At 37.5% G+C, this 26,342-nt stretch overlaps 1 protein-coding gene across 13 annotated transcripts in view; it reads left to right on the forward strand.

Moving 5' to 3' along the window:
* CACNA2D1 (calcium voltage-gated channel auxiliary subunit alpha2delta 1) overlaps positions 1-26,342 on the forward strand; it is a 505,873-nt gene that overhangs the window by 373,941 nt on the left and 105,590 nt on the right. For all 13 annotated transcript variants that reach the window (XM_067042722.1, XM_067042717.1, XM_067042716.1 and 10 more), the window contains 3 exons: positions 9,909-9,978; positions 12,546-12,596; positions 14,761-14,860. In XM_067042722.1, coding sequence (XP_066898823.1) covers positions 9,909-9,978; positions 12,546-12,596; positions 14,761-14,860 — 221 coding nt within the window. The remainder of the gene's footprint in view (positions 1-9,908; positions 9,979-12,545; positions 12,597-14,760; positions 14,861-26,342) is intronic.

Consider the following 26,342-nt stretch of genomic DNA (forward strand, 5'->3'; position numbering starts at 1 on the left):
CACTTGCTGTGGCCTTCAGACCATCCAAAAACTCTAACCCAGACTACATTTAGAGTTTTGTCTCTCACTGTACAGTTAAACCCTCACCATGTACCCCAAATTGCCTTTTTTCCCCTTTTTAAACTCTTATTTCATTTTATTTTCTACAACCTGCCCCCCCTTTTTTCCTATCTCTATATGCTTTGATCCCAGACCCCCATTTCTGGTCATATGCATCTTATCCATCATTCAAACTAGAATACAGACATGTGCAGCCTTTCCTAAAAGCAATCTTTCTTTATTTTGTTCTGTCAGACAACTTGGTTTTTATCTAGATTACAACAGCTATCAATTTTTTTCTTCCTTCAGAATTTATTTTCATTATGCTCTTTTTTTTTTTTTTTTTTTTTTTTCTGTACGCCATCCTCTCACTGTTGTGGCCTCTCCCGTTGCGGAGCGCAGGCTCCGGACGCGCAGGCTCAGCGGCCATGGCCCACGGGCCCAGCCGCTCCGCGGCATGTGGGATCCTCCTGGACCGGGGCACGAACCCGCGTCCCCTGCATCGGCAGGTGGACTCTCAACCACTGCGCCACCAGGGAAGCCCCATATGCTCTTTTTTAAAAAGCATGGCAATATAAGTAACTGCAGGTAAAGAGGTATATAAATCTATATCTATATCTATATCTGTATCTATATCTATAATGTGTGTGTGCATGCCCCATAGCACCTAAGGCAGGGCCTTGCATATAGTGAAGAATAGGGATTTGCTGAATTAAGCTAGATAAACAAGTCAGGATCATATCAGAGCTGAAAACAAGTTATCACAGTAGAACTTCAGAGAATCACTTCCTAAATAAAATGAAACAAAGGGGAAAATGCAGATAAGAAACTGAGTTACCATTATCTGTGCCCCTGCCTACACACCTTTCCCATCCTGCCCTCTTCTTTCTGCCAGTATTCTCCAGGGGTTTCTGGGTTAACCTCGTGAAGTCAGTTTTTAGATTCCCAGGAAGTTTATTGACTGTTTGACACCAGCCTGCATCAGGGAGAGGGGGTAGGACGTTCCAATCCCTGGTCATAAGACTATGCATTTACATAGTTAAAATCTAAGCACATTTTATAGTAATCTATTATTTTAAAAAATCTACAACCTATGATAAGTAATTCCAGTGACTCAGTGATGCTGTTTTCAAATATCCACATATGGAGTGCTTATTATTGTGCCAACACTAGTTCTAAATGTTTACGTGTATAAATAATTGAATCTTACATGTAACCCTTGGGGGTGGAAATGGTTACCCCCGTTTTACTGGAAAAGGTTAAGTAATTTAACCAATGAAAATCCAGGTAGACTAGCTCTAAAACTTATCTCTTAAGTGCTATGCTAGGTTATTTCCAGTCATAGGAGAAAATTTTGAAGGGACAAGGGAAGAGGCTCTTCTTACTAGCATTTACCCAGCTGGAATGACTGCCTTCAGCCTGTGGATCGTGTTGGTGGTCCTACGGTGTAAAGCTTCACTCGTTCAGGTTTTGAAAACTTGATCTGGGAATGATTATTGTTTGGGGACCAGTTACTGCTCAGAAGCATATGTGTACCCTGAAATTCATCATTGATCCATGAAAGATAAGACAGACATCACAACTGCCTAGATTCTAGCAATACAAATATTATATAGCAATAAGCAGTTTCCTAGGGCCAAAATAATACTCTCCTAAGAAGACAATATAAGAAAAAATAGTGAAATAGATTTCAAACATTCCATGAAGCTTTTGCCTCTTGCACTTTCTCCGAGCTTTAAAACTTGACTTGGGCTATGTCACTGGGAAAAGTTCTGACCTGTCTCAGGCTATTAATTCAGTTCCATACACAATGGCTAGCATAACAGAGGCTATAAATATTCCTCTCAGGTAGAACTCCTACTTAGTAGGTAAACCAGTTGTTTGGGCTAAGTCTGGTCCATGAGGTTTCCAGAGACTGAGGGTTCCATCTATCTGCCATTACTTAGGTTGTTGCCCTCATCTGTAGGATCAAAACTGGATCAACACTAGTACATCCACCATTGAGGCCAAAAGTAAAGGGGAAAAACCTGGAAGGCAAGCAGCATGACCCTCAAATTGTACATGTATCACTTCTGCTCACATGCTATTGACTAAAATTTTATCACATGACCCCACCTTGGCAAAAGAGACTGAGAAGTACAGTTTCTTGTTGGCAACCAACTAAAACCTTAGGGTTACTTTTACCAGAAGGAAAAACAAAAGTGTATTTCAAAGCCCTGTCGCAGTCTGTTCCTCTGGGAGTGGAAGTATCTGTGCACACTTTCCCATACATAGAACATACTCACTTCCTTTCCACAGGAGATGATCCAAAGTCGCAACAAGTTGGTACCTCCAGCTCAAAATTCAGGATCTCCGGGTCACATGCAGTTCTCTCCATCATGTGGGTATGACTTTTCCTAATTTGGCTACTTAACAACACAGCAGAATACCCGTTACTTTCTCTGCCCTATTCCCATCACTGACCAGATATCTAATAGGCAATGGTGCTGTCTTCTGGATGACAATAAAAACTTCCATATGGGGGCTTCACTGGTGGCGCAGTGGTTGAGAGCCTGCCTGCCGATGCAGGGGACGCAGGTTCGTGCCCCGGTCCGGGAAGATCCCACGTGCCGCGGAGCGGCTGGGCCCGTGAGCCATGGCCGCTGGGCCTGTGCGTCCGGAGCCTGTGCTCCGCAACGGGGGAGGCCACAACAGTGAGAGGCCTGCGTACCTAAAACAACAACAACAACAACAACAAAAACAACACAAAACTTCCATATGGAAGAAGAGAGTGGGAAAAAGAGAGCAATCACTGGTCACTGGTCCATGGTATGTATCATAATCCTCCAAGCAAGGAAACATATAGACCTCCTACTCCTGCATAAAGTTTCTTGGTTAGCCCATCTGACTGCTTCCTGTAGTGTTCTGTGGTTGCAACTCTCTTGTCTGTAACCCTTTCAAGCACATGTGAAAGGGGCATGCTTGGTGTTAAACAGCTTTCATACCTTGCTGTTTCTGGTGCAGGTTTAGAGCTCAAAAACTGCTTTAGGATTCACAACGATTGCAAGATTTCTGCAGACTAGGTTTGTGCTTTCTTTGGTAACACAAATATCAGTGACAACAGTTGGTTGGCTTCCAGTTTTTTTCTTCTAGCGAGTTTCCTATGCAAGCCACCCCAGCCCTAAGATTTAGTCTAGAAGTCATTCTTAAGCTCAACATCTTATACATTTACTGGGTTCTCTGTATTTAGCCCTTTCGCATCTCTCTCATCTTAAAGGTGGCTTACTTGACAACACTGCTGAGAACAGAACGTTGGATGTTATTATAGTAGTGGACATTACTCATTTTTAAATTGTCTATCTGGACCTGTGTCAGAGGCTCCTGGCTCTCTACGAAAGTTCTCTCCTCCCATTCCAGCCTAATGTTTTGCTTTTGGGCATGACTGCCTAGCCAGGACCACTCTTGTATCTATGTAGGGCCATGTGAGTAGTTCTTACCAGTAGAATATGAGTGAAAGTAAAATATGTGTCACTTGAAATATAAGATTGTCGGGACTTGGTTGTTCCTTCTTCTTGGAACTTCCTCCCTCCCTCTGTCAGCTGCATATCACTGCCCTAGGTGACCTTGGAAACCAAGCATTGAAGAATTCAAAAGCTGCACCAGCTACAGGTCTCTGAATACCTGTTTGGAGCAGAATCTATGCCTTGTGACTAGTAATATCTAACTTAATCCACTGTATGAGAAAGAAAGAAGCTTTACTGTGCAGAAATAGAAGATTTGAGATTGCTCAAGTCACTTTGTGTTACCATAGCTAATAAACAATTCTCTTTCTATGTTTAGGGTATTTCCCAGGTTAAATGTTTTATTGGGGAGCAGAGCCTATCTGCTGCCTCAGAATCTGAAGAGGACAGCTATTTGCTTTCCAAGAGGCACTGGCACCTCGGTATGTGTACATAACCCTCACTCTGTTATGTACCTGACCCTTGATGGGGGAGCCATGATGCAGATAAATTAGGGACTGTGTAGAATCCATACTGAGATGGTAGTAGTTGCACAGCAACACTTAGATTCCAGGAAATTTTGTGAGCTGTGCAGTACACATTTATTGAATTAATTTTTCCTTAAAAGAACAGTCCAAATTCATTATCTTGACTAGCAATTCAGAACCATGACTAATACTTCATAGGAGATAATTGAGATGAGCCTAAAAAAAACGATTCACATAACATAAATTAGATCCAGGCAGTAGAAACAGGGTTGGTTTTTATAGGCATTTTTGGGTATGTGAAATTTACTTTTTTTGTCTTTCCATGAGACTAAAAATGTGAAGTCTTTTAGAATTAGAAAATGCATTTTAAGTTAATTGGAAATGCAATTAGATGTCATTTGAAATAGTGTTTCTACCAAGAGAATCAGCCCTCAATTCATCATTTTGTACTTTATTGTCTCCTAGCAGAAATAAAAAAAAAATTGATAATCTATTATTTTTAGACCATAGTAATTAGAAAATGCCTCTACAATCTGCATACTTTCTCAAGAATATTTCAGTATCCTAAGTTAACGTACAGGTAAACACCTTTTTTAACTCAGTGGTTTGATACTGACATAGCACACCCTAAATGTAATGTGAAGTAGAAATGTCATCAGATAGATTTAGTCAGATACACCCACAGTTCATTTTTTGTCAGGAAAAAAAGCATAAATGATCATTATCACCATTAATGATGGCATTCAGAAATGAGATGCCCACATTGTAGGCTGTCATTTCCACTCCTTTCTCCTGTCATTCCAAAATCTTATTGGAAAGCAAAAGGGACATCTAAAATGAATGACATTTCACTTTTTACAGGGACTGTAGAACCTCCGATTTCCTTTCATGGAGCCTTTATTATACCTCATTATGAAACATTATTTCAGGGAATTGCAGTGTATGGTTATTATCTGTTTTTACTATTTTGACCTTCCATATTTCTGAGCCTATATATATAACGTACCATGTAAGTACCACAGTGGGATTTTACAACAAACTAATTAATAATATCACAGAAGAAACTACATTATTTAATTTTAAAATAATATAAATAATGTAATGTAACCGAGGGATATTTCCTAATAGTAAATGTCTCAGCAGACTTCTAAGGCAACATTATTAATATTTTTAAATAGTAACCATCTAAGATTATAAAGCATGTTAAAATGTAATGGTCTGGCTCGTACTGTAAATTATAGCCCTTTTTTCTATCTTTAAAGAAATAAATTTTATAGAACATAGTAATATATATCACAGTTCATTTCAATTAGCAGTTATACTGAAAACAGATCCTAGGTGAATGTGCTCTGCAAAGAGTTCAGAAATTAATTTAAGCGTGGCTTTCATATTCCAGTTTTTTGACCACTTTCAACTCATGATGGCCACTATTATATTGGCGGTGGTAATTAATCTCACTTCTCAACTCATCAAATATTTATGTAAGCCTGAGTCCAGTCAGGAGAGAGATAACACAATGTCTTGAATAGGAAAAGTTAATTTTTTTTAAGGATAGTTTTATTTTATTTTTTTAAATTAAATTATTTATTTTTGTCTGTGCTGGGTCTTCGTTTCTTGCGCAGGCTTTCTCTAGTTGCGGCGAGCGGAACCTGCTCTTTGTTGTGGTGCGCAGGCTTCTCACTGCAGTGGCTTCTCTTGTTGTGGAACAAGGGCTCTAGGTGTGCGGGCTTCACTAGTTATGGCTGGCTCGCGGGTTCAGTAGTTGTGGCTCACGGGCTTAAGTTACTTAATGGCATGTGGAATCTTACCGGACCAGGGATTGAACCCGTGTCCCCTGCACTGGCAGGCAGATTCTTAACCACTATGCCACCAGGGAAGTCCTAAAAGTTAATTTTTTAATAAAGAATTATTAACTATAGCGGGGATTAAGGAGGGATTGGCTAAAAGTATAGAGAACTCTAGATAATATTGGACTAGCAGGTGAAATATTATATAATTTAATATAATATAATAACTACCACCCATAGGGCAGAAATAGCCCAAGGAAGAGACTTTGGTCCCCCAGTGCCCCTGGGTTGAGATGCAGATCTTTTTACAGAGGACATGGTTGTGATCCGCCAAATGGCAGAGAAGGTACCACAGTGTCACACTGGTTGGACTTGCTGGAAGTTCACCCTCTAAAAGGTTCCTGGTGTCTCATCAGAGGCTCTCCACTACAAAAATCCCTGGGGGTACTGATGGAGAACCAGAGAGTTCTCCAGAAGCCTTGGTCTGGAGAAGCTACCCACAAGCTCTGGAGAATACTCAAGCACTGCAGGAGCCAAACACCAGGAAAACTACATTTGCTGCCAGAGCGTTTGAGCAAACAAACCAGACCAGGAATCAAAAACCACTTTCTCATTCAACATCTTTCTTTCTTCATCTGCGGACAAAGCTTAAGATTGTGCTTGTGGGTAAAAGAAAAATATTTGAAGGACCCAGAGATATTTAAATAGAACAAGATAAATGGATGAATTCGGAGCTGAAGCAATAAATGTACAATCAGCATAACATTGTACTAAAAGAAGAATAAAAGTTATTTAAATATGTAGTTATTACAAAGACCCTATCTTGAGGAGTTAGATAATAGTTGAAAGTGAACTGACATGTCTGCCTGCATGCTTTTTGCTTAATACTAGTGTTACCACACACACACAAAAAGTCATTTTATCTCACTGGCTCTAAGTTTCTGCAAATGCAAATGGAAAGAATTAAAGTAAATTTACCATTTCAGTTGCATTGACTGTATCAGTAAATGGTTGTTGGGGGAGTGCTACATTTAAACTTAACTGTTTCTTATAAATGTGATTAGTCATTTAAAATGAATAAACCGTTTTATAATATAGCCACTAATAAGAAAGAAAATTCACAGTCAAGGAGAGGCTAAGTAGTATATGTTTTTGACATATCCTAAATGACCAAATTATCTTAGTTGGCTAATAAACATGATTCTCAGAAAATTTCTATGTAATTTTCATCATTTCTCAATAAATAAAAGGACAAAATAGATTGAAGGGCATAAGTCATATGAATTATTATTAGGAATTTTCCCAAGAGTCATATGTTTAAACGTGTTCAAGGAGAGGAGGACTTCAGCATAAAATTATCATCCAATTCATCAGCATTTATTGTTCTCCATTGGGTCTGACGGGTGTGTGTGTATGTGTGTGTGTGTGTGTGTGTGTGTGTGTGTATAAAGCTTTGTAAAGTATTTTAATTAAAGTACAGATTTAATTAGAATAGTATAAATTAATTGCATTTAAAAAGCAATAGTTAGATGTCCTATTTTTCTCTTTACTGCAAAATGATAACGGCTCTGAAACTAACAGAAGATTCTTTTGTTTTTAAGTTTATTATTATTATTATTATTTTAAATTTATTTTGGTTGTGCCAGGTCTTAGTTGCGGCAAGCAGGCTCCTTAGCTGTGGCTCTTGGGCTCCTTAGTTGCAGCTCACCGGCTACTTTAGTTGTGGCACATGTGATCCTTAGTTGCACCTGGTGGGCTCCGTAGGTGAGGCTTGTGGGCTGTGCTCCTTAGTTGCAGCACGTGTGCCCCTTAGTTGCGGCTAGTGGGCTCCTTAGTTGTGGCATGCAAACTCTTAATTGGGGCATGCATGTGGGATCTAGTTCCCTGACCAGGGATCGAACCTGCATCCCCTGCATTAGAAGGCAGATTCTTAACCACTGTGCCACCAGGGAAGTCCCCTAACAGAAGGTTCTTGAATCTGTACTTGAATTACTTCAGATCATTCAAATAAATATCAGGAAAAGTTTTTGTGCAGTTATGTTAATTATAATTTAACTTTTAAATGATAATTTCAAATGGACTGGCCATTATCAAATTAATGTTAAAAAATTATGCTATTATGTGATAACAATCCAAGAAATACAATCTTTTTATAGACCAAGATAGTATAACATTGAATGAAAATATAAGGATCAAATAATTGTAAGTACAGTTTCCATTAGTGGCAAATAAATTTTCTTTTAAGGTAAATTTTTCTGTTAGTAGAGAAGAAAGAAAATGTATAACCTCTGGACACCTGGTAAAACATATTCATTGTCACCTAGAAAATCCCAATTGTGAACAAGTTATTTCTGAAATAATATGAAAAAAAATTGACTTATACAACTTTCTTTTGTATTGCTGTGTTGTTTTAAATTTTAAAAAAGAAAAAGATTGGGGCTTCTCTGGTGGCGCAGTGGTTGAGAGTCCACCTGCCGAAGCAGGGGATGCGGGTTCGTGCCCTGGTCCGGGAAGATCCCACATGCCGCAGAGCGGCTGGGCCCGTGAGCCATGGCCGCTGAGCCTGCGCGTCCGGAACCTGTGCTCTGCAACGGGAGAGGCCACAACAGTGAGAGGCCCGTGTACCGCAAAAGAAAAAAAAAAAAGGTTAAGGGCATAAAAATGGTATCTCCCATTTTAACATTACTGTGGATAAGTGGAATGTGTCCTTGGTGCTTTGTGACTTTTAAGAGTATTACTTTCCTAGATAAAATCTAATATTGGGTCAGCCAAAAGGTCTGTTCAGTTTTTTTCTGTAAGATGGCTCTAGTAGCACTTAGTTGTCTTTAACTTCATTCGAAACAATTTTGTTGGATAGTATGTGACAGCTGTCATATCAGCGTGCATTTAAAAAAGACATAAAAATTGGTGAACTTTTGTGTAGCCATTTTAATACTGAAGATGGAAGAAAAAAAGCAACATTTTCGGCATATTATGCTTCCTTATTTCAAAAAAGGTAAAAATGCAACAGAAATGCAAAAAAAATTGTGCAGTGTATGGAGAAGGTGCTGTGACTGATTGAACATGTCGAAAGTGGTTTGTGCAGTTTCGTGCTGGAGATTTCTTGCTGGACGATGCTTCAAGGTCAGGTAGACCAGTTGTTGATAGCGATAAAATCGAGACCTTAATTGAGAACAATCAACATTATACCACGTGGGAGAGAGCCGACATACTCAAAATATCCAAATCAAGCTTTGAAAATCTTTTGCGCCAGCTTGGTTATGTTCATCGCTTTTTTGTCTGGGTTCCACGTAAGTTAAGCGAAGAAACCTTCTTGACCGTATTTCCACATGCGATTCTCTACTTAAACATAAAGAAAACAGATTGTGACGGGAAATGAAAAGTGGATACTGTACAATAATGTGGAATGGGAACAGATCATGGGACAAGTGAAATGAACCACCAGCAATCACACCAAAGGCCAGTCTTCATCCAAAGAAGGTGATGTTGTGTAAATGGTAGGACTGGAAAGGAGTCCTCTGTTATGAGCTCCTTCCAGAAAACCAAATGATTAATTCCAACAAGTACCACTCCCAATTAGACCAACTGAAAGCAGCGCTCGACAAAAAGCATCCAGAATTAGTCAACAGAAAACACATAATCTTCCATCAGGTTAATGCAAGACCACATGTTTCTCTGATGACCAGGCAAAAACTGTTACAGCTTGGCTGGGAAGTTCTGATTCATCCGACATCATACCTTCGGATTTCCATTTATTTCGGTCTTTACAAAATTCTCTTAATGGAAAAAATTTCGATTCCCTGGAAGACTGTAAAAGGCACCTGGAACAGTTCTTTGCTCAAAAAGGTAAAAAAATTTAGGAAAATGAAATTATTAAGTTGCCTGAAAAATGGCAGAAAGTAGTAGAACAAAAGGGTGAATACGTTTTTCAACAAAGTTCTTGGTGAAAATGAAAAATGTGTCTTTTATTTTTACTTAAAAACCGAAGGCACTTTTTGGCCAACCCAATAGTTTGATTTTAATTCTTTATTTGAAATTTAAATTTTCTCTCTCGCTCTCTCACTCTCTTGCTGTCTCTCACTCACTATCTCTCTCTCTCTCTCTCTTTTTTTAAGCTTCTCCATGGGTTGATAACAGTAGAACTCCAAACAAGATTGACCTTTATGATGTACGCAGGAGACCATGGTAAGAATTTTGGGGTAGCCATGAAAAGATGAAAAAGACAAAATAAGGTTTCTTTTCTTTCTTTCCTTTTTATTTTTTTGGTTAAAAAGTTGGAGGGAATCTTTCCATTATTAGGATGAATATTGTCTGATTATTTAAAAACCTCTTTTTTTCCCTTTTATACATTTGAATTTTTTATACATTTATACTTTAAAACAGTTAAAGCTAAATGAAGATGATGAGTTCAATGGGCAATGATAATGAAGTTGTCGAAATGATTCATCAAATGCATTTCAAATGGACTACTTTAAGTTTTATAGTCAATGTCATTTCTAAATTTCTTTTAGCTGGTGGGGATTTCTGTTGAAAGTCTCCCAGTTTGCTTGGAGTAGGGCTCTAATAATCAACATCTAGATAGAGTAGAATGTAGTTTGCCTCTGGTGGTTAACTAATGAGAACTAGCCCTAAGGTAAGAGCTGCCCCTAGTTATAGTCATATAGCTTAAGTTTCATTTTTCCAAAAAAAAAGTTTATTTGTTCCTTACTACTAAATAAACTCATTTTCCTAACATATGAATCAAAAAATACCAAATATGTCATAATTACACTCACTGGGAAACAATTATTAAACTCGTGCATTTTAATTCATTGTTTTAATGTATTTAAATGTGTGGCTCTATATTTTTTAATGAGTTCACATGTTATACAATATAGTGCTTTGTAACCTACTCTTTCATATCAATACCTTTTCATACGAGACACAGTAACATCATTTTAAAAGAATGACCAGATGGTAACTTATTTTAAAAATCCCCTATTATTAGACATTTAGGTTATTTCTGACTTTTTGCTAGGGTTCAGACAAATTCTAAGACACATAATAGTTGATTCAAAGAAACGTATTTAAGGCTTTTAAAATGCCCTATTAAACGTCCCAGTAGCAATTTACATAAACATCAACCATGTATAATAGTACCAGGTATTATTAATCCACATATTATTCTTGATAATATTTCTCTAAGTTAGTGGCTCTGGAGCCATGGGTTGTTGAGTGGACCTATGACATCACATGATTCGGGTTCAGGAACCAGTCGTTTCCACGGAAACTTAGAAACTAGATTCCAACTAGAAGAGACAGACAATATCCTGTCCTCCACCTTCCTCATGGAGAGGCATGTCAGGACCATTTGTCAAGATGCTAGACATGAACTAGATTTGCCTTCCACTGGAATACCCCAGCAACCCTGCCGTTTTACCTTCTAATAGAAAAACAAACTTGAGTGCAAGCTGTAAACTCTGTTTCATGAACATACAGTCCTGAATAGTTACTCATTGTGCTGAATGTTGCCTGAAAACTTATTGGCAAGTTATCTGGCAGGCTTCTGAGAAGTTAAAGTTAGAGTCTTGGACAATAAGTAGAACACTGAGTTCAGATGCAGCTCTTCTTGTTGGGGAAGGCAGGTCCCCACTTCCCATCAGCCTGTGGCCAGTCAACATGAGTTTTTGGGATCATTCACCTGTAGTTAAGTTTATCTCTACAGTGGCTGAACTATTCTCCTTGAGTCTCTTCACGTGCAGAGATTCTGAATCCGTAGGGCTGGGGTTGAGTGTGGGAATCAGCATTTTGAACTGGCTCTCCAGGTGATTTTTAAGATACTATAAAGTCTGAGAACCACTACTTGAAACTCTTGGAAGTAACATTATATATTGTTTTTAATTACTTTATTGTCCCTTTGTCAGTCTTTATTTTCCCTTTGTCAGATTAGACCACTAATCTCTTTTTGCGGGGTTTTTGTGTGTGTGTTTAAATATATGATACAATCTTATTATTTGTTATTATTATTATTTATGTATTTATTTAGTTAGTTAGTTTTGGCTGCATTGGGTCTTTGTTGCTGCTCACGGGCTTTCTCTAGTTGTGGTGAGCGGGGGCTACTCTTCATTGCAGTGCGCAGGCCTCTCATTTTGGTGGCTTCTCTTGTTGCAGAGCACGGGCTCTAGGCGTGAGGGCTTCAGTAGTTGTGGCTCGTGGGCTCAGCAGTTGTGGCTCGTGGGCTCTAGAGCGCAGGCTCAGTAGTTGTGGTGCACGGGCTTAGTTGCTCCATGGCATGTGGGATCTTCCCGGACCAGGGTTCAAACCCGTGTCCCCTGCATTGGCAGGTGGATTCTTAACCATTGTGCCACCAGGGAAGCCCTATTATTATTCTTTAGAGTGACTTTTAGAACCTGTGGTCAGCAAAATGGGATTTAAGGTAACTTTTTTTTTTTTTTTTTTTTTTTTTTAGGGAAATGTTCTTCCAGAAGTTAATTTCTTTTGCTCCTAGTATTAAAGCACATCTCTTATTCCTTTGTTATAAATATCTGTAAAACATACGTTATGTATTATGCCTCTGACATTTCTATTATGTTCAATGTAGCTTTTCTAAAGTTGATATTACAGAATTGTGAATAAAAGATCATCGTCTACCTAGATAGAATGGAAGGGCCTTGCTTGGAAAATATCTCAGAGATTAGTAAATAGCAGTTCAACAAATATCAATGCTTGATATTTTACAAGAGAAAAAATTATTCGTATGATATTTGTTACAGGTACATCCAAGGAGCTGCATCTCCTAAAGACATGCTTATTCTGGTTGACGTGTGAGTAGTTAAATATTACATAATTTTCATATACTGAGAATATAGGGAGGAGTTTTAGATAACAGTAGTAGGTTGGGACTAGAAAATAGGTTGAAAAAAAGGCAAGGAATAATTATGATGGCTTTTATATCCAGACAAATAAATCAAATTAAGGCAGTAACAAAAGAAACAAAAATTCTCTTACCGAAAATGAGAGGAATCTATGTCAAAATTGAAAATTATGGCTTGGTTCTAATGTCTGAGCAAAATTATTGATTTGCTTCCAGTTTTTTGCTTTATATCTTAAACAGTATTAAAGTACATGGTTGCTAAATCTAAGCTGTTTCTGCCTCCAAAATAGTAGAATAATTAGTTGGCACTTAGTTATTAATGATTCAAATATCTTTTAGGGATTGGCCACAAAATATCAGTAGATAAATATTACATATTAAATGTCAATACTAGGCCTTTCTCAAGGGCAATGCTGAAATACAAGAAAGAATTTCATGAGTTTTTATATTGGTCATTTTATTTTTTTGTCACATTGCTTCAAGTTAGGGTGTGTGTGTGTGCGCATGCGCGTGTGTGTAATCTTCCAGTAAGATAGAAGATGAAACTGTAGAACATAGCGAAGAATATATCCTGCTTTGGAGATTTAGTTTTTAAGAGCAATACCAAGGAACTAAAAACGTGAGGTATAAAATGCTTCTATTATTTTCCCTGAGAGAATAAAAGTATACCCTCGTCTGTTCTTTGCCACTGGAAGAAACAGAATCCAACGTTGTATAGGCAACTAAATTCATTTCACAGGATAGTGTCAGCGTTTGAAAATTTCTCCATTATAATGTGAATTGAACAAGTTTAAAATCTTATAACCTTGCCTGAGAAAGAGAAGATAACTGAATTTGACAAATGTAACAGATATTAAATCTCATTTCATTTGTTACAATGCATTTAAACTTCATCTTGTTTTAATTAAGTTATTATAGAGTTTGTACATATGCTAATCCTTGATATTCTTCTGAAGTATAAATCTGAATGGTAATGCAATATGTTATAATCCTATTGGATATATGCTAATTTCCTGAAATAATTTCTTTTATTAAAATCTTTGGAACCCATGTCAGATACCAAGTGGGATAAAAATGTAGATGAAGTTGTAATGCCATTTTAAAAAATTATTTCAACAGAAATGTGTTGAGGGTATCCTATATACAATGTGATGATACAGAGATGATTAAGACATGGTCCCTGATCTCAAAGATCATTCAAATGTATTAGTGAAATTAAACCATATTCACATCAGTAAATTAAAACAATTGTATGAAGTGAGAGGTATAAAGTATGACGCAGCACTGAAGGAACACATAGGTGAGAGAGCACATTTCATTTTAAAGTGTCAGGAAAGACTTCATTGAGATAAAATTGGAATTGAATCCTTATAGCTAAGATTTAACAAGGCAGGAATGGGAAGGGAGAGGAAAGAGTGGAATTTCAAGTGGAAGGATGACAGAAGCAAAGTGGCATAGATGAGAACATCTGACAACAACTAGAAAAGTAAAACTGGGGAAAAGTTGGGAACTAGAGACATAAAAGTGGAAGTTAATTGCCTAGAAATGAGCCCTGCAAATAGATGAGGTCATTCAGGATCATAAAATACATAGAGACAAGAAAAATGAAGACTAAACCCGAGAGAATATCTACTTTAGGATATAAAACAAAGCATTGTGTTTACAAATCTATTATCAAATTATTATGCTGCTTCATAATTATTGGTTTAATCAAGTCAAACAATGAGCTCCCTAGGGCAATGACTGTATCTATTAACCTCTGTAGCCCTCACTACTAACTTGGCTAACAGAGCTGGTATTCAGTGTATATTTCCTCAATAAGTGAATATGCCATGGGTATCCACAGTTTCTTAAAGCTGTCACTTGACATGTGATTTTTATCATTGTAGTTAGAAAAATATACATTCTGATGCTTGTAGGATAGAAAGACAAGATTTTTTGTAATTTATTTCTACTTGCTATCAATAATAGGACTTTTTCTACTACTGGTTTTTTGAAGACAAAATTATTTGAATATTATTATCTACAGTCAGTGCATAAGTTGCATTTCCTTAGGGTGTATGATGTTAATTAACTACATGCTCAATAACATGTGTGGACTCATTTTTTTGTAGAAGTGGGAGTGTTAGTGGATTGACACTTAAGCTGATCCGAACATCTGTCTCTGAAATGTTGGAAACTCTCTCAGATGATGATTTTGTGAACGTAGCTTCCGTAAGTATATGATGGCTGCATTTTTGCTGAGTAAAATCTACAATTTTTATCTCCCTCTGGTTTTAAATACTTTATAGTGTTTTGTCATAGATAGGCTGAGTTATTTCTGGTCCTATTACAAGACTATCTTACTGAGCTATCCTCTCTTGTTACTCATTCTCCCATACTTCCACGCCAAGGTCCTTTCTGAATGTTTGAGGATTTACCCATGAATGGAGTGATTAAAGCAATGAACATGAAGGAAAAACATTATATATTCTCTTTGACTCAGAGGTGCTTAAACAGTAGATGTGAACCCCCATACTCATTGATATCATTGTAACTCCCAATAAATAGTGACTCAGCAGTGTAATTATATGGCAATTTTCTGTTCATTGAATGCTCCTTTTTCATACTGGACACATATCCATAATGGTTGTGGTTTTTTTTTTGTGTGTGTGGTACGTGGGCCTCTCACTGTTGTGGCCTCTCCCGTTGCACCGGCTTCGGATGCACAGGCTCAGCGGCCATGGCCCATGGGCCCAGCCGCTCCGCGGCATGTGGGATCTTCCCAGACCGGGGCACGAACCCGTATCCCCTGCATCGTCAGGCGGACTCTCAACCACTGCGCCACCAGGGAAGCCCATGTATTATGTTTTTAAAGTTTTTTTTTTTTATTAACATGAGAACCAATAGATATTTGAATGTGCTTTCTTAAAATTCTTGTTTCCAGGAACCATTTTAGACCTTCCTCCTCATAGCTAGAGAGCATTGAACTCTGAAGCAAATAAAACAGGACAAAATGTATGTTACTGTATCTCACTTTAATTCATAGAATTTTGGCAGAAAATTTCAAGGCCGTGTACTGGTTGATATAATTTCACATTTGAAGTGGTTATATTCATAGAGCTGCACGTGAGGGAAGAAGTATTTGTGGTGAGATCATTTTGTATTGAACATAGGAGAATGGATATACCTCTAAAACCACATGGGAGAAAGTTAAAGCAGCTGGCCTACAGTCAATTTACTCCCTTCATTGGAAGGGTACCCCCTGGAAAAAAGTAGGCAGAGGAACTGAATATAGTCTCTTGTCAACCAGAGCCTCAAGTAACTAGATAAATCATATTTACTAAGAGTAAGAGGAATTACTCCAAAAATGCTTTTAGCAGGATATCCCTAGCTAAGGGTAACTGTCATAAATAGAACCCAAGGTCAATGAAGCAAGATTCCTTTAAAACTATCTAGTAGGTATTATAACTCTCTGGCTAATAAACTGGAGATATTTCATAGTTTAAATACTCCCACTACACAAGGAACCCTGCAAAGCTCTTTTTGAGACCTCTTTCTTCTGGGCCCAGAGGAGTGTCTCCAATACAGTAATGAAAGACCTGGTCTATTAGTTTTCTGAGGCTGCTGTAACAGAATAACACAGACTGGGTAGCTTAAACTACAGAAACTCTTCTGTCACAGTTCTGGAGGCTGGAAGTCCAAGATCAAGGTGCCGGCAGGGTCAGTTTCTCCTGAGGCCTCTTTTCTTGGCTTGCAGATGGCTGCCCTCTTGCTACCACTTCATATGGTCATCCGTCTGTGCAGACGAGTGTCTCTTCCTCTTCTTATAAGGACACAAGTCATAGTGGATTATACGCTTACCCTAATGGCCTCATTTTTAACTTAATCACCTCTTTCAAGAACTTATCTATGATTACTGTTACATTTGGAGGTACCAGGGGTTGGGACTTCAGCGTAGGAATTTGAGGGGGACACAGTTCAGCTCATAACATCTGGGGAACTGCCCTCCATACCCAGATCTTTCTATGCTTTATCTGAACGTTTAGCAGTCCTTTAGCTTGTCTGCATCCTTGATATTATTAGTAAAATTTGATAGTGCTTAAGAACTCTGATTCATGTCAGTCTGATTTTATAATCTGACCCTGTGTGTTAGCTCACGACTTATTCAACAAAATGAGAATAAGTAAAATGTAATGCTTGGTCTCTCAAATAAAATGATCAAAAAAGATAACCATTTAGTTTAATTTGTACATAAAAATATTGTTTATTACAAAGGCATTGGAAAGGTTGCTAACAAAATATTGTCTTTGGCAGAGCAAAAGAGAAAGTTGTAAAAACATTAAATTCAGTACAGATTTGGCATATCTAATGAAATTTAGATAAAACCAGCAGACATTAAATATGGTTAATGTCTTAATCTGGCTTCCTCCTGATTCTTACTCATGGATTCAAGTGTAAATGGTTTCTTTGGGACAGGATCCCAGGAAACACAACCAATTAAAGGAAATTAGGCAAGGGAAGGAAGGAAGAATGCCAATTAAAAGAACATAATTTAATTTAAAGGGATTTAATCCTATTGAGGCATCCTAGAAGCTGTATAGACTATAATAAATAAATATATTTATTATATATATTATATATAATATAATAAACATGTATCAATAAATTGCTATATAGAATATGAACTTCTAAAGTTATTCTGCCTCAAAGCCAAGTGAGCTGTGGCTTTAAGTACCAGCCTTCCATATGTGTGGGCAGAATAGACTCTGACCATAAGAGAGAGAAATGTAACAAAAAGTTGCAGGTGATGGTAGTTAGAAACCTGTCCAGTATGTCCACTGTATCCAGTTAATGATCCTTAAAGATGGCATCTAACATGTCATTTAAAACCAATGTTTCCTTATTGATTTTCTTTCTGGATGATCTAATCATTAATAAAAGTGGGGCATTAAAGTCCCCTACTATTATTGTACTACTGTCAGTGTCTCCTTTTATGTCTGTTAATATTTGCTTTACGTGTTTAGGTGCTTTATATTGCATGCATAGATATTTGCAAGTATTATATTCTCTTTTTGGATTGATCCCTTTATCATTTAAAACTTCCTGAAAATGTAACATTGTTTTTTACGAGTGGATACAGTCTGATGCCAGCGCATCAGTGGACTTAGCACCGTGATTCAAAGAACATACTGCATCTTGAAGGACAGCATACCTACTCAAAGACTGTCATCTGCAAGCTGGAGCTTTAGTTGCACACTTAAGAGACTATCCCAGTGTTTTATCAGGCTGCCTGTTTCTAAGTGATGCAGTATATGGTAGACCCAGTGGATCCTGTGGTCATTTGTTTGTTGTTGGACCTCCTTCACCATAAAATAGATTGCTTGATTTGAGGAGATATTATGTAGGGTTCCATGATGATAAATCAGACTGTGTGAATCCAGAGGATTAATGATACTGCATGAGGCATTGCAAACAGGAAATGGGAACTCTTAACTGAAACATGTATCAATAGCAAGAAAAGCAAAATTGACGCCACCCCATTCCAGAGGGATAAAATCGAATACAATCTGTTTGAAATCAAGTTGTTGAATGTCTTTTTGAAGAGTGATACTGTATTAAAGACTCAGCATTGGACAGTTTCCAATGGTTTAGCAATTCACTAATGGCGATAGCTATATCCCACTTGGTGAGAAAGAGCCCATGTTTTTAGGCCCACATATATCCCCTCTTTCTCTGCTACCTGGCTGCTGCATTTATGGGCAGTTGCTGCATACAATGGACAAATCCTCTTCTCCACTCAGTTGTTCAGTACCTCCTCTGTATGAATGTTCTCTAGTGGTGATTGATGTGATACAGAGATCTGCACATTTCATACTCCCATAGGTCCATCCTCATGCTTCCTCTCCAGAACTCTGTCTGGGGAAGGTCTTCCATTCTTGCTTCTTCAAGGGCATTGGCCAACCAGCTAAGCCATTTGCCCCTATGCAGGAGTGGTGTTGTCTTATCTCAGGCTACTTGCTCCCTTACACCAAGTTGATGACCAGGTGTTTTTTGCCTCAAGATCCATCAACATCCATCCCCTGGCATGTTCTCCCAGTATCTGCTGTTCATATTAGACAGATCTTGCATCTCTTTTGTTGAATATTCTCTTTTTCTGTTTTCCTGGAACAGAGACTATTTTACCAGGTAGGCCACGTTGAGACCTGGTCTATTTGTTGCCTAGAACCATGAGGGGAGATGAGATCAGATCTTATCATCTTTTATGGTCTCTAGGAATGGGAGAAGCTACCACCTTTTAAGAGGAAGAGATTACTTCTGTGTACCTAGAGGGTATAGGGGAATCTGGAAGTTCATTGTTCTCCATAGCATCTACTCATGTCCCCATTCTACTCTTAAGATCCCATTCTTTGCCTATCAGTGCCCTGACTTTTGCATAGAAACCTGCCATGGGTGTGGATTCGGCCTCCTTTATAGTTATGTGACTTTCAAAAGCAAATTCTGAGTCTGTTTCTAGGACACATTGTCCTTCTCACATCAAAAAATTAGAATCTCTTTACTGACTCCTGTATATCTTCTGGCTTTCACACTTTGCCCCTAGTTGGTAGTTGGCTGATCTGAGGTTGTCACTTTTTTCATTGAATTTCACAACCAACCAACTCCAAGCCCCTATAATTACTCTTGTCACCATATTTCTCAAATGCTAGGTGCCTGCCCTTTATTCTGTATTGTGTTCCAGTCACTACAGGTAAAAATCTTAGCAGTTATGATGCTGTAGCCTCTGAGGGGTTTTCTTTACTCCAGTTATCACTGATATATAGCCAATTACCAGAGGAATCTTTATTGCCACCTGGCTAGTGAATGATTTAATTCTGGAATCCCATCCTGATGATCTGTTTCCTAAGACCTCTGCTAGTATCAACTTATGTTGTCTTTCCTCTGAAATAGTTCATCAGATAAGGATTCAAGTACAAATGGCTTATTTGGAAAGTAATTCTAAGAAAGAGTGAGAGAAATGTGAGAAGTAAAGCCAAAAAAAGACGAGAACTGATCAACAGAGGGTTATCAAACAAGTTACCACTGTGAGTGAGTAGAGCTTAATCCTCTGGGCAATTCTGTGGACCAAGGTAGATTGCATGAATTGAAATTATTCTTTCCAAGGGGACAGTGTGCTGGAGTATTTGAAGTTAATGACTGCTCCCAAGGGACGTTCCCAGGCCACCATGTGCACAAGCAAAAGGCTCCCAGAAATCTTGGACAGTTAAATTTGGGCTGATATGTGAGGAAATATGGATGGGGCACCAGTAGCATCTGTCTCAGTTAGAAACTGAACAGTGCTATTAAAAAATATGCTTCAAAACAGTTTCTGACTGAACAGTAGAAATGGCTGTGAATGAATTTTATGCTTTCAACATTTAGGCAGCAATCAATGATTCTTTCCTAATTACAATAAAAAACTTAGATGGGATTGCCTTTGAGATTCGCTGTTTTTTGTTTTTGTTTTTCACACACACACACACACACACACACACACACACACACACACACACACACACACTGTATTTTATTTTTACAAGAGATAAATAAACTGACACCAAGCATTGTAAACGGATGACCACAACAAAAGCAACAATGATTGCAATTACCAAACATGAAACACACTCATACTATCCAGTAATCCTCCACTGTAACAGGTCCTTTACTTTGCAGTGAAAATTGATTTGTATATTTTTTGTCTCTGAGTCCTTGTGGGATTTTTTTTTTTATTCAAACAGAAAGTCAGAAAAATTATAATCATCCTCATCAGTTCACTCAATCCCGTGTAATTAATTTTTTCTTCATCTTGATCTTTTGTTAGCACTTTTATGAATTCATCAGTTTCCCATTAGAGTTCTGAAAATGCTTATTCATTCAGTTCAGCAGTACAGTCAGTTACCAGAAACCTGTACTTGTCAGAGTCTTGTCTTTGAATTCCGTGAAGATGAAACCCTTATATAGGAACATTTTTGCAAAAGCATCAGAGTACACTCAGGACTGCCTGTAAATGACAAAAGACTTAAAAATGACCATGGTTAAAGATTTGATGAAAGTTCATAATAATGCAATTGACAAGGAAATTTAGTTATTTCTGAGGTATACGTTTTAAAGTAATAACTAGAATTATGACTTATAACATTATACCAGAACATATAAGATTTTTAGAAATTTCATGTAATGTCTGAAACATTTATATTAACATATTTCCATACAAATAACCTAAAGAAAGTTTAGTATTAGTTGTTTTTTGTTTGTTTGTTTGTTCTTTTATACAGCAGGTCCTTATTAGTCATCAGTTTTATACACATCAGTGTATACATGTCAATCGCAATCGCCCAATTCAGCACACCACCATCCCCGCCCCCCCAGGGTTTTCCCCCCTCGGTGTCCATACGTTTGTTCACCTTTGAGATTCTTAATGCCTGACAAGTTTTAAGGACCTTTGCTTCTCCTAAAAATATTATGGTTGTTAAATGTGTATTTCTTTAAAGAAAATTGTTAACTAACTTCTTAAGAAACAAAATTGCAAGGTCTTTCCTTGTGATTTCTGTGAATCAGGTTAATATAAACTTTATTGATGCCTTGACAGCTCTTTGTAAATCCTTGCTGGGGCGTCCTCACTTGATGTAACTTGATTATGTGAACTGAAAGCATATAGGCAAAGTGAATATGTTGCTTGTAGAAAGAACTGGGAATGCATTTGATATGGAAGTAATGTATCTCAATGTGTCGAGTTAAAAATTATGAAAATATCTCAGTTATGTATTCAACAATAGGGGAGAAGAGTGATATTAAAAAATACAAATTCTAATGTGAATATTGCAGAAGATGCCTCATCATACACTATGATGAAGTCATAGTGATATCCCACTCTACTCCCAGAGAAATTTTTTACTGGTCTCAGTTCCTAGTATATTGGCTTATTTAGTTGAGGCTCATTAATTTACTTTGTGGTTTATGGTCCTTATTTACCATAAGGAGATATTTTTGTCAACTATACTCTGATTTTTTTTATTGACTATATATTTTTGTTTAATTCTGTTATTTGAGAAAAAACATTAGTACATTTTTATGGTTGAAAAGTCACTAAATGATATTAGCTGATCATATTATTCCAGACATAGATTTACCCTTCAGAAAATCAATACGAACAAGATCTAAAGTAGGTATGTGTTCATTATTTATCTAATTTGTGTATTAATCTTCAATTTAATCACATTATAGTGAATTATTAGAGTTAATTTTTTTAACACTGCTCATGAGACAGGAACTGTTCCATGTGTTTTTCAGAGTAACTCATTTATTCTTCACAACAACCTTGTGAGGGAGATAATATTACTGACCTAAATTTTATAGATAGAGAAACATAAAGTGTAGTTACTTTTCTAAGTGAGAAGCCAGGATTGGAGCACAGCTGTTTTCATGTATTAGTCTAGATTTATCCACAAAGTTATGTGGTTGGATCCTGAAGGAAAATATAAAGTAAGTTTACTAATTTTAGTGCATAATCTGATGTATTTAAGTAAAATTCCAAGCTATTAGAATTCTTAGAAATTCTAAGATAAAATATGATTAGGTTATAATAGCAAGGAGAAATGCTTCTTTTAAATCTAAATTTATTATTAATTTTTGAAGAAGAAGGTTATTTATGTTTCAGTGGAGGACTTGTTTTAAGAAATCTGCCATATTTTGGCTTGCAAAAGCATATATGAGTTGGATTATTCTTACAATTGCAAATAAACCCTTAAACATTATATCTAGATTATACGTTTTTGCTTAGGTGATGTGTCTTCTTTTTATAAACTTATTTACTTCCTTTATCATGTGTCCTTTTGCTTCTATCAAACTACATAGATTGTTATTTACATTTAAATAATATTTAATGTCGACCACATCAACTTCATAGTTTAAAAGAAATTCTTCATTTTTATTAGTTGGGGAAAAAAATACCTGAAAGTGATACATTTAAAGAGAATTAAAACTCACACAACATTGTAAAACAACTATACTCCAATAAAAATTAATTTTAAAAAACTTAAAAGAATTAATTCTTATGTAACATTTTGGTCAAAGAGAAGTAAAATCATATTTTTATCTGTAAAAGATAGGCCTTTCTCATTAAATAGAAATGTACTAACTACATGTAGAGATTCTATAAAAAAAAAAACCTTCTAATATAGTTATAATCTCCTGGGCTATATGTGCGTGTATGCACGCAGATGTGCTTGTATATTTTTCTCTCTGAAACTGCTTGAAAGTCTAGGAAAGAAACAATATAACTTTTAGCTTTTGTAACTTCAGGGAGGCATAATAATAAGGCACTGAGGAAACCTGGTAGTGATTCTATAATTAACTCTGACAGTAATCTTCCCACAGAGCCCTCATGCATTTCTCTTCATCCTCATAACCTAAGATCATGTCTGTCATCCAGAGTTATGATGCAGTGTGTATGAACGCTTTCCCAATGTTGCCTAGAACCATCAGACAGAAAAATCAAGCAGCTTCTCACTTTTAGGCTTATGTATCTAAGTTTCTTTATTTTTTTGAGAACGGTAATTTTTATGCTTCAATCACACATAGAATGTCAGAACAAATGTTGATCATTTCCTACTGTTTCTATAATCTCCAGGGCCGTTCTTTGTTGCAGACAGGAAGCCTGCTGTTAGGCAAAGCTTAAATGCAGGCATAATGTAGCTGTTTTCCCACTAATCCAGTTATATACTTTGATAGAAGTAAGTGGTAGATGATAAGAGCAGCAATTCAATCACAGCATGTTCTGATTTGCAGGCAAAATTTCAAATGTTGACACAAAGAGTGGAATTTGTTTATGAAAGTGAGGAAGTTTGACGTATTAGGAGTAAAACACTGCAAGCCAGTGGAGGATGAGAGGAAAATGTATGCTGACTATGGACAATATATGAAAAGTTAACAACTGAAGAAGATGGTCTTGCGTTTCAGTAAAATCACATATTTTTATTTAAGAATTAGATGCAAATGTTAGGATTTCGTTAATGATCTTTGAGTCAGTTTTCTTGCGGGAAGCTTTCCTAACTTGTGGTCATTTAAAAATGCTATCTTTGATTATTTATCAGAAAGAAATAATCAAAATACTCCTTATAATATCTTTGCTGTTAGTTGTAGGAGATAACTTTGAAAAAAAAAATCAACTCTACCTGTTGCCCCAACTGTAGTCACTAAACAACAATTCTAGAGGTGACAATCTCTAAATGCCAGTGCAAAATGAGGAGTCAGGACCCATAGCCACACAGGAGGCTGGCAAGGGATGATCGTGATGAAAGGATCTGGTGACGTTAGTCAGGCTAAATTCTGGTTAAGTGCCCTACTTCCCACTCTCCTCACAATCCTGCCTCTTAGATGTACTCATAGAATTGCATAGGAGTAATGCACAACCTTTGAAACTGATCTCAGGTGGCCTCGGCCTGCAGCACCTTGAAGCAGGGTTTCAGCTCCCAGGCAGAGATTGAGGTCGGGTCGCAGCAGTGAGAGCACCAAATCCTAGCCACTAGACCAGTGGCCAGTGACAAGGCCCTGGCCCTTCAGCTTTGCAGAAAAGAATTCCCACAAAGATAGAAGGTAGTGAAACAAGTGAAGTATTTATTAGGAGGGAAAGGAGTACAGTACATGTGGTTAGACACATGGGAGGACTCAGAGAGAGTTGCGCCCTCACGGTAGCTTGAATCACTCTTTGGGGTATTTCTTCCAGGTTTCTTTTGGCCAGTCATTTGATTTGCCTAGTTCTCAGTCCTTATTTGGTGTATCTCAGGATCCTGCCACGTGTGCCTGTGCATCTCTGAGCCAAGATGGATTCTAGTGAAGAGGCTTATGGGTAGTTGACATCACCTACTATGGGGTGGCGCCCCCTCCCTTTTTGACCTCCAAGAAGCTTTCTAGTTGGGAGGGTCTCCTTGACTTCGAGAACGGAAATACATGGTCTGTCACCTTCTATTTGGGCAGCGCACAGCCTTCTCTCTCAATTGTCCTGCTATTCTCATCTTGGAGTATCGGTCGACAGGGAATGAATCTCCAATTGCTGGCCATGCGGGGGGTGCCCATCTGCCTCCTGCCTCAAAACTACTAGTTATGTGAGCTTATACAAGTTACTTAAGGCTTACAGATCTGTTTTGTCCTCTTTGAAATAGACAGAACCATATTTAACTTGCCTTTAAGTTATTGAGCACCAAATGGAATAACACACATCGCTTCTCGGCCTTTTGGCTAAGATCAAGTGCAAATGGAATAACACATGAAAAGTGCTTATTTATTGTAATCATTTTTCTGGTTATTATTATTGTTGTTGTTGTTGTCATCTTCCCACACTTTTCTATCAACTGTTAGGAGACAGTTCTTCATGAATGTGTCACATTTCTTCAAGTCTGAGCATTAACAGTCAGTTTGCCCAGATTTATATACATTCCAGGATAAGTAGAGATAGAGATGTCTCCTTCCCCAGAAGAGATTTACAATGCAGAGTAATTAAGATATTGTCTATCTGGAGAGGAGGATGGCCCAGCTGCCAGCAGCCCCTATATGAGATCAAGGCCTTCCTCATCTTGGGATTCCTTGCCTGAAACACACCTACTGCCTATGCAGGTGACCTCCAGCCCTCTTCCCATCCTCCTGTGGGAATTGAGTTGTGAGTGTGAGCAAAGGTGGCAGTCTGGCTCTTGGTACTGCTATTGGTATTGCTATGAGTAGTAAGCAGCCTTTTCTCTCTGACGCACAAGGCTTGTATTTTTTCTGCCAGTGTCTATGAAGCTGTAGGTGGATTACTCGTTAGCTTGCAAGAAGGATAAAATCTTAGACACTTCCCAGTTCTTGGCTTGACAGTTTAACACCTACTAATGTCAGAGTGGGCCTTTGTTTAAATATCGAATTGCACTGTATATGCAAGAAAGACATGATTTGGATTGTTCCTTTTCCTATGTGCTTTAAATTTCAGTTTTCTTTCTAAAATATCCCTAATGTGTTCCTAGGCAAAGGCATGGTTTTCTTAGCTTAGGAACTTACCTACTCTGCATATGATAATGAGCACATTTGTAAGTTGTGGCACAATTTAAATTTAAAAGTGATTTCTCCACCCTTGCAAAACAGGCCCTTTTGCCAGAATTCAAGTAAAATAAAAGATATTTGGCACACCAGTACAGTTTTGTGACATATGAATTCTAGAAGAGTAATTTCATTTCATGTCTTATCAAATAGTCATCCATCTGGATTTCAGGAAAACTTTATGTTGATTCATATCTCATTTATGTCAACAAACAAGAATATTGTAGTTTATGCCCTTCCTTCTTAAGGTGAGGTCTGTGGCCAAGCAGCCTGAGCAGCGCCTGGCAGCTGGTTAGAAATGCAGAATCTCAAGCTCTACCCCAGACCTGAAGAGCCAGAATCTGCATTTAGCAAGTCTCCCAAGTGATTATTAAGCAATGAGGAAATCAGGGTACCTTAGAGAGGTACTTTTAACAAAGTCCAGCAGGCATCTGTCTGGGGCTTGTTATAACTAATTATGCATATCGTTGACTTAGATTTTAAGACCTTTTAATTCATACGATTGCTAGTTCTATGGACATTTATGAATATTTTATTTTGTAGCCATTTGCTTTTTGGAGGGAGGTATTAAAAAAGAGCAGAAAGAAGGAGTAGAATTAAGTTCATTAAGAGA

This window comes from Kogia breviceps, chromosome 9, assembly GCF_026419965.1.
Source record: "Kogia breviceps isolate mKogBre1 chromosome 9, mKogBre1 haplotype 1, whole genome shotgun sequence".
In the NCBI taxonomy this organism is placed as follows: domain Eukaryota; kingdom Metazoa; phylum Chordata; class Mammalia; order Artiodactyla; family Physeteridae; genus Kogia; species Kogia breviceps.